This window comes from Lactuca sativa, chromosome 8 (genome assembly GCF_002870075.4).
Source record: "Lactuca sativa cultivar Salinas chromosome 8, Lsat_Salinas_v11, whole genome shotgun sequence".
Classification (NCBI taxonomy): Eukaryota; Viridiplantae; Streptophyta; class Magnoliopsida; order Asterales; family Asteraceae; genus Lactuca; species Lactuca sativa.
The window spans coordinates 284966897-284976451 of record NC_056630.2 but is presented as its reverse complement, the minus strand read 5'-3'; the positions used below and the strand labels follow the sequence as shown (position 1 = coordinate 284976451).

Sequence of the window (9555 nt, the reverse complement as noted above, 5' to 3'; positions counted from 1 at the left end):
ACACTTATAGTCCACTGTTTTACAGAATTTCACAGTTTTGGCCCTTCAAAACAGAAAAATTCGCATAATGGGCCTTATTGGGCCGGAATTTTCATTTTTAGCCCAATAGGCTTGAAATTTATGTTTTTAATCCACTAATTGAATAGAATTCCAGAAATAGTTTTATGAAAACTGTTTTGGCATATTCCAACCATCAGAATCTGTAAAATGTCAATTTGGGCCCTTAATTTTGTATTTTTCACATTTTTGGCCCAAAATGTGTGTTTTTAGCTTAAAGAAAATTGTTGCTAACCACTTGGCTATTTATCTAGTATCACTTATTATGTAGGAACATATTTGAAGCTAATATCATAAAACATGAGTTATATCTCGGTTTTGAGGGGTTTAATGGCTAGATCCAACATTAAAACACATATAAGCATACATATAAGCATGGAAATCATACAAGGCATACAAATACATATAGATCTACACTTTCTCTTGTATTCCCCCCCACAAAAACTCTTAAAAACAGAAAATAGGGGTATGAATCTCACCTTGAGTGGGTAGTTTCGGTTCTTGAAGAAAAATTGGAAGAAATGAAGTGATTTTTGGCCCTTGCACTCCTTGATGAACCTTTCGAGATTAGGGGGGTTTCTAGGGTGCAAGATCACGGTTTTTACATGGATTAGGAAGAGATTTTGATAACAAAAGAATTTAAACCATAGATCTATGAATAATCTTACCTTAGATGATGATTTACTTGCAAAATCCTCTTGGAAAGTCCCTAAATTTCGAGATCTTTGGAGAGGGGAGGGAAGGAGAGTTCTTTGAGTGTTCTAGAGAGAAAGTTGAGATATTTGGTGTGTGTGATGATGCTTGGCCGAGAGTGAGAGAGGAGAGAAGAAGAAATGACTTTTGAAGTGATTTGCATGGAGATATGGACTAAGATGCATGGAGACATGTTGGGTAATAATGAGGTGGCAAGCAAATAGTCAACTCTTCCATTTCTCCTTGGGTGTGGGCCTTGGGCCGAGAATTTGAAAGAAAAAAAAAATTTTTTGGGCCTTTTGGCCCTTAAGCCCAATATTAGTGGTAATTAGGGTGTGTTTTAAGTCTAAGGAGTGTGGTAGGATTTTTATGTTTTTCTTGAACTAGTTTTAGGTTATTCATGTATCAAGGCTTTTAATTTATTTAATTCTAGGCCCAACATGACCTAAAATGTTAAAATAAATAAGTGTGGGTCCAATTAGAGCCCAATTAGGGTTCTAAGCCCATGATAGTCTAATTGGAAGCTTATTGGTCCATTAGGATCCAATAAGGAAGTTCTAGTCCAAAATAGGCTTAATAAGAACTTCTAGGGTCTCCAATTGTTTGATGACTATTTATAGTACTTGTATCTTGTATTTGGTTAAAGTTTTTGATTCACATTAACTTGAATGTGTAGATTACATAGCTTAAAATTTACAGTTGTGACACATTTACATACGTCGTGTTGGCCCTAGTACCTCGGGATAACATTTACTTTAGTATATTTTCCTATTTACTTTATTTTGTGATAGGTTATACGTTTCGCTTTACGCGATGGCGTGTTAGCCCCAGTACCTCGGGATAACACTTACATTAGTACTTTTTCCTGTTTACTTTATTTTGTGATACTTTCACATAAACGATGAGTTAGACTAAGTACTTTTAGTACTAGTCAATAGAAAGGAAAAACTATCATTTTACTTACAAAACATTTAAGTCTTGGTAGAAGACTATCGTATCATTTTCCTATTTTACTTTATTTTGTGATACATTCACCTAAACAAAGAGTTAGACTAAATACTTTTAGTACTAGTCAATAGAAAGGAAAAACTATCATTTTACTTACAAAACATTCAGGTCTTGGTAGAAGACTACATTATCATAACAAAACATTCGGGTCTTGGTAGAAGACTACATTGTCATAACAAAACATTCGGGTCTTGGTAAAAGACTACATTGTCATAACAAAACATTCGGGTCTTGGTAGAAGACTACATCTCAAACTAATAGAAAATAAGGGATTTTCTAGGGCTTTTCATACTTACATCAACATTTTCATTTAAAGGTTTACATGACTTTTAAAACAACTTTTAGTAAGCAAGACAATGACACTTAAATACTAATGAATTCACCAGCTTTAAAGCTGATACTCGCTTTCAAAATAACTTGTATTCTCAGGTCATCAGTTAGACAGGTGCGATGGCCAGATTTTTGAGAAGATGGAGCACAGACAGGACTCGCCTTATTTTGATTATTCGTTTTTATTGTTGTACATTATGAAAGAACACACATGTATTAAAACTTTTCTTTTTATGCAATGGATGATGTTGTTGCTTGTTTACTACTTTACACTGTTATGATACTTCACATGACGTCCTCCACCCCGGAACTTTTCCGCCGTTCTTGGTTTTGGGGTGTGACAATACATATGTATAGAATAACATAATATCTGATCACTTATCTAAGGGATGAATTCTAATTGCTCCAGAGTTTGACAGTCGCATTGGATGACTAACTCTCTGTTGATTGTTTGAAAAAGTATTTGATCTCTTATAGTTGATGACTTGTCCGAGTGAGAGACTATTGGGAATAATGTTCATGGTCATTAACTATTGGTAATCTTTCTAAATAATAACATGGTCCTTTTTGGGTTTCCCTCAAAACGCAAATGAGGATTTAAAAGAAATAAACATAAGGATAAACAAGTTTATTAATTTATTATTTTTAATAAATTAATCATAAACTATTTTAGAATTGATTGGGAATTAATTGAATAGTTTTAATTAATTAAAATGGTTGAATATTAACTAATCAATAATTGGTTGATTGAAATATTCTAGAACCCTTAAGGAAATAAGGTTGGACACAAAACCACTCCATCCCACATCAGATGGAAGTGTATTTTGAATTTGGTCTTTATTCTACATGGGATGGGAGAAAAATCTAATGAAGAGATCCTAGACTATAAATAAGGATCTAGGGATCTCATAATCCTTGCACCTTGGCCTAAAGTTTTTGCTAATTTCTTCCCCTTCTCTCTATTATATGATTTCCAAACCATCTTAGGGTTTGTTGAGATTAATCCATCTCTAAGTTTTCTTCTGGATCTCTCTTTGGATTCATTGGGTGTGATTCCATTATAGGGATTCTAGTTTGGGTCCTATCATCTAAGCAACATGGTTGGATCAATAAGGGATGAAAAAGCTTTAAGAAGGTTCATGAAGATCAAGATCGAGCTGCACAAGAGGTCAGTAGTTTTGTCCTTCTTTAGTAGATTTACAATTTTAAAGTAGGTTTCTATAATTAGTAAAACCGATATCCTAGGGTGCATATACATTTAGGTAAATTTTTATTGTTTCCGCTACCTAGATAGATTGTATTGATGCATAGAAAACCCAACACAACAGTCATGTCGCGACCTTCATTTTAAGGTCGCGTAACGACCATCCCCAAGGCCACATCGCGAGACTGACCAATCCATAAACATAAGTATTAATTGAATGATAATGGATGTTACACCATGATATCCAATATGGATAAACATATTAACCGAAAAATCGATCCAAAACCAATTAACCGATATAACTGAACAATAAAACCATGACTAAAAGAGGTGGTGTGATTTCTAATTTTGATTAACCAAATGCATATGGTTTGGTTATGGTTTTCATCTAAAACCGAATCATTCATTGCTTGTTGTTTTGTCTGGTTCAATAATACCGTTTATCCTAGTGAATTTTACGGACCTACTGGACCAGAAGCTTCTCAAGCTCAAGCATTTACTTTTTCTAGTTAGAGACCAATGTCTTGGAGCTAACGTTGGATCTACTCAAGGTCCTATCGGTTTAGGTAAATATTTAATGTGTTCCCCGATTAGAGAAGTCATTTTTGGAGGAGAAACTATGTGTTTTTGGGATATGTGTGCTCCTTGGTTAGAACCCATAAGGGGTCACAAATCGAACCGAACCAATAATATAAATAATTGTTTTAATATAATATAATATTAAATATATGGTATATAATTATATTTGAAATTGAAATTTTAAAGGGCAATTATTTGGAATTAAATGAGATACATAATTTTTATCATATTAATATAGTTATAAACACTCCATCATTCACTTTTTTTATAGCAAATTTCTTTATGTTTTTCATTTTTATAGCAAAATGATTTTTATTTTTATGTCATTTTCGACCATCATAGTTAACTAATATTAACCATTAATCATAACCATTAATTGATTAAAACTATTAACCATAACTAATAGGTTATTAACCGATACCCAATGGCTACCGAACTAAACTACCCAATATACATCTCTAAATTATCAAATATGGCAAAACTTGGGATCTTTTGCAAAAGAGTAAACAATCAAGGGTTTAAAAGAGGAATTAATAAAAACCAAGGGAGTTTTTCTGATTTACTCTACTTTTCGAAGTCCTTTGGAGGTAAATGTTGCAAAGATGTAAGGACAGAAATGTCTTTTGACATAACCGAAATATCATGACTCACGTTTTCAACCGAATATCCCTGTTCCTACCCCATCTCTCACTTCCATCTCCACCGTTCTCCACTTCATCATCTCCGGTTCCCGCATGGCGGTTCTCGGAAACCTAGCACTGTTGCTGGATGTAACTTCACCTCGAAACACAGTAATCGACCGTAGCAAAGCACGATTACTCCCTTCCGACATATTTTTGAACTTGTTCAAAAAGGATCTGGTAATACCTCCATCTAACCTCTACGCTTCGTTGCCGCCAAAAGGCGGAATCGAGTTCGAGAAAGATCCGACAACAACGCCGCATCGCGGCGTTCGTGGAAGAAAAGCGAATTCCAAGTTTAACGAAGTCGATTATGAGAGTTCTAGTGATGAAGACAACGGGAATGGGTACGGGGATGATGAAGATATCGACGATGAGAGGAAGAAGAGGTTGGCTTGGGAGACGGAGATGAGGATGAGAGTGAAGGAGAATGAAGATATGCGAGAGTTGGAGAAGAAAGCCGAGGAGTTGCAGAGTCGTGACGAGGAAGTTGAGGGTGAGCTTGGAGATGAAGGTGATGGTGTAAATGAACGAGAGGAAGAGACAGAGGAAGAGAAGAGGATGAGAGTTCGAAGGGAGCTCGAAAAGGTAAGGTTTCTGCCGACCCCAGATCTCAAAATTCATGCCCCATGATACAGTAGAATCGCTGTTCTTGTTTTGCCTGTGTTCATTATTTGTGGTTAGTATTTCATATTTGACTTTATTTGTTTAAAAGCAGATAAATCGAAGCTCATTATGTTTAAATTGTGACTTGTTTCTGATCCAAAACCTCGAAATTCTGTGGCATAAACGGGTGTTAGAGATGATTTAACAAGTTCATAACTACCTTTGAGCAAAAATACAACTTCATTCATTATCAGAAACCAAAACCTAGTTATCTTTACTTGCCTAAAATTTTCAACACATAATTGTAACTGATGTCATTAGTAACAGAGCTTTATTGATCATCAGCAATATGAAAGAAGAATGTAATTGGTGATCCAAATGGATCTTTGCACATTCTGCGTATATGTGGATTTAACTGTAGTCTAAAACATTAACAATTTTGCAGCCAAGTTAGAAAGGTGAATGATTTCCAACGATTTTCAAATAAGTAGGTTTGTGTCTCAATTTATCGATATGGATTCCCATGTTCCAATAACACATAATTTCTTGTTATCTTGATAGGTTGCTAAAGAACAAGCAGAAAGGAGGAAAATGGCTGAATTGATGTTTGATTTGGGGCAAAGGGCTTATGGAAAGGGTATGTATGGGCGTTCGATTGAGTTCTTGGAAGGTGCTCTCACAATCATACCAAGGCCCACTTTGTTTGGTGGCGAGGTTGGTATCCATTTTAGGGTTTTTTGTTTTGAATGACTTTCTCTATAATGGTTTTTTGGTAATTTTCAGATACAGATATGGCTTGCTATGGCTTATGAAGCTAATAATCGCCATAAAGATTGTATTGATCTTTACAAGAAGCTGGAGAGTAGTCATCCAAGTGTGAGTATTAGACGCCAAGCTAAAGATCTGAGATATATCTTGCAAGCTCCTAAGCTTAAGATATCACAGGAAGAAATGGTTACAATTCCACTTATTGGTTCTAGCTATGACAGGTTAGCTCCTATCAACAACTTTATATTTGTAGATCTCGTGTGACTGTTACCAAATATCATTTTTACTGGACTGGGCTGGACTGGACAAACTTTCTTGGGCTACTTTTGATAATAATGACAAGAAGGGCATTCACGTCTTTTGCACAGACAAGAGATCAAGAGTGAGAGCGAGCCTCTTTTCCACCTTGTTCTACAAAAAAATAAAAAGTTTTGTCCTATTGACATGATGACATCAGTTCAAGTCCAATGCATAGGTAACACAGAATAACCTATTATGTCTTGTCATGTAGCTAGTTTGTATTTATTAATTCTATGTGACTTTAAAAAAATATAATCCTTTGGATGTGAGTTTTGAAAGTGATGACGTGATAATAAAATTGGCAGAATCAGATGATTGGATTTTATAAAATTGGCTGTGTATTTGAAAATTACCAAAAAAAACCATGTAGCTAGAAAACAGCTCATTTTTCCGCAACTAAACGGCCCATGTAGCTAGTTTGTATTAATTCTATGCGACTTTAAAAATATAATTCTCATTTGTTTAGGTGTTTGACAGAATCTAATTATTTAATAAACTAATGTAAAATGACCAATAAGGACATTCTTGTGGAAAAACGGAGAGGCTTCTTATGGAATGAGTTGTAAAAATGTCTATAAATAGATTAAAAGGAGAGGCACATTAATAATCTTAAGAGGGTGTTTGGTTTGCGGGATTCCTTATGAAATTGCCGGAAATGGAATTAAGGGGCCGTGATTTAATGGAATTGGAATTCAAATTCAACTCTGGTTTATTCCTGATTCTTGTGTTTGGTTGTAAAAGTGTATGGAATTGAATTCCCTTAAAATTATGAAATACATTACCCTGGGAATTCAACTTTCCCTCCTAAAAGTCATGGAGTCCAATTCCTATCATTTATCATTCATTAAATTTACACAAATATTCATTAATCCTAAATTTAATCTACATATAACCATTAACCCTCTAAATTTATTACAACAACCAATTCGTTTTCTCTCTGCCTCTGGTTTCTCGATATTTCAACTTTCAAGTTTTACAACAAATCAAAAATTTGATTTTACGAGTAATATTTTACATCAGAAAAGAATTTATTAAGAGTTAATTTTGCTTCGCCAATATGTATGGTCAACTTTTTGTTATCTGAAATTAATTTTTTTATTTGTGAAAAGTCATCTTAAAATGTTATTTTAAATATTTAAAAAAGTTTTTTCAACATTAAATTAATAAGAACAAATATAAAACATAAAATAATAGAATCTCATTTCATTTCCTTTCTTGTCAATGAAACACAAGAGTGAGTTAAATTTTGTAGGTTGCGTTTAGTTGCGGAAAAATGGCCTTTTTCCAGAAAAATTTTCCAAGAAAAATAAGAATTTGAAAACGCATTTAGATCGTTTATTTTTCTAAATTTTTCATAGAAAATGAAAATTTTCCGTTTTATTAAAATTACAAAGAAGTTGGAAATTTTTGGAAAACCGATAATCATTGTTTTCCACATTTTTCTAATTTCAATTTTTTTCTAAAATATAAACACACCCACTCACACCCCACACACCTCTACCTATCCCCACCTCTACACCCCAACCCACCACACCCACCCCACCCCCACCCCCACAAATACACACTTACTCCCACCCCATACCCCACAAACTCACACCCCACCCCCACCCCCACCTCTTGACAGATCCCAAATCCTTTCACAACCTTCTGCTAATCAAACGCCCCCTAAGTTTCATTTCATTACCGCCGTTGGTTGCAAATGACTACTAATTTAATTCCAATTCTCTCTTGTTTCTATAAATGACTACAATACCCTTTCAAAACCATGTTTTATTAATGTTATTTTGGTTTCTTCTTTTCATGATTAAATTTTTTGTACAAGTTTTGTGAACGAGAATTAAATATAAGGGCAGCTCAAAAATATTTCTACAAGTTTCGTGAACAAGAAGTTAATGAATGACAATTCAGTTATTTGTCATTATACACGTTACAAATCCTTTGACAAATTTACAAGCCGAATATACATTCCATTGTCATATTTGGTTAGCTCGAAGGAATGGAATGAATTATTCAAACATGTTGTTTGATATTAATAAATAAACAACTAAGTAAAGTAAAATTTATAAATAAAGCAGAGAATGTTATTTTATAAATATAAGTTATTATTAAATAAAGGTAAATCGTTGCATATAATCATATTTTATTTCGTTCAAAATATATATTACCAATGTTTTGCAAATGGTAAAAAAAGAAAAAGAATGTCTTTGATTAAAAAATAGTTGCACCATAAAAAGAACTAGATACCATGAAATCTAAAAATATAATTGTTATAAAAGGTTTTATTTAAAAAAAATTAATTGAAGTTTAACTTTTCAAAATTTTTTTTCCATTAACCCCTCTCTGATTGCATACCAAATGCTACCTAACAAATTTCCATTTTGTTCCAAAACATTCTGCAAACCAAACGCCTACTTGACTCCTTTATAATCAACTTTTTTCCGTGACCAATATAAAACTGATTACATAAACCCTAAATAATCAAATAACGCGAACATCTATTAATGCAGCTATGCGGTAACATGGACGGATAAAAATAAAGAGAAAGAAGAAAGAAGCAACCGACTGACAAGTAATCAAGTCTCATCGGGCAGAGACTACCTTGGTGACTTTTTGGTATGGCGACCGCCCGGTGATTTGGTAAAAAACCAAGCCTTTTGGGCAGCTCTAGTAGTCTGGGTGGCGCTAGTCGGAGCTGCCCTATATCTCCAGTGATGTATGGAAAATGCATTGTGCATTTTCTTGTTTGAATATAATATTTCTATAGAAGATTTGTAATTCTGTCTTTTTATTGTATATACGAATGAAGAATTGAAATTGTAATTATTCTTGTGTTTATGTAACTTATTTTTATCAATGATAAACAAATGGTTTTTTGTCATTGAGAAATTTCGGTAGAAAGATGCCTTATGTAATTTGTTTTTTTTTTTTTTTTTTTGATTTTCCATTATATGCTGTAAATAGATGTTGGAACTCGTAAATATCTAGTTAATATGAACTATATCAATTGTCATGTAGGAAAACGTTTAGAAAGAGGTGTATATGTAGACAAAAAATAATAATCGGAGGCGACCAAACGAAATACTAAATGTTTTTACTATACAAAAAAAATATGGAGGTGACCAAACTGGTTTTTGCGGAAACACAAATTTTATTAGACAAAATTAATTAGAGGTGAATAGATGGTATTGGCCAAAAGCAAGTTATTTACTTTTATTAGGGATAAGGTTACGATCACTTTTTTGTAGGGGTGGTAAATATGTACCATGAAAAACCAACCAATAACCGAACCAATTATATTGGTAGCCAATATGTGTAGTAGCCAACATATTT

General features: G+C 33.6%; 1 protein-coding gene across 1 annotated transcript; it reads left to right on the top strand.

Moving 5' to 3' along the window:
- Window positions 1-4537: 4537 nt before the first annotated feature.
- On the top strand, window positions 4538-9103 carry LOC111882276 (uncharacterized). The gene is made up of 4 exons (XM_023878625.2): window positions 4538-5139; window positions 5719-5871; window positions 5941-6146; window positions 8733-9103. Exons 1-4 carry the CDS (start codon window positions 4606-4608, stop codon window positions 8935-8937), a joined length of 1098 nt encoding a protein of 365 aa, XP_023734393.1. The 5' UTR covers window positions 4538-4605; the 3' UTR covers window positions 8938-9103.
- Window positions 9104-9555: the final 452 nt, after the last annotated feature.

Excerpts from the sequence above, each read along its gene's own strand:
- LOC111882276 (XM_023878625.2), top strand. The coding sequence starts at position 4,606 with ATGGCGGTTCTCGGAAACCTAGCACTGTTGCTGGATGTAACTTCACCT. Across the intron at positions 5,872-5,940 it reads CCACTTTGTTTGGTGGCGAG|ATACAGATATGGCTTGCTAT; the intron begins GTTGGTATCCAT and ends GGTAATTTTCAG. Across the intron at positions 6,147-8,732 it reads ATTGGTTCTAGCTATGACAG|CTATGCGGTAACATGGACGG; the intron begins GTTAGCTCCTAT and ends CTATTAATGCAG.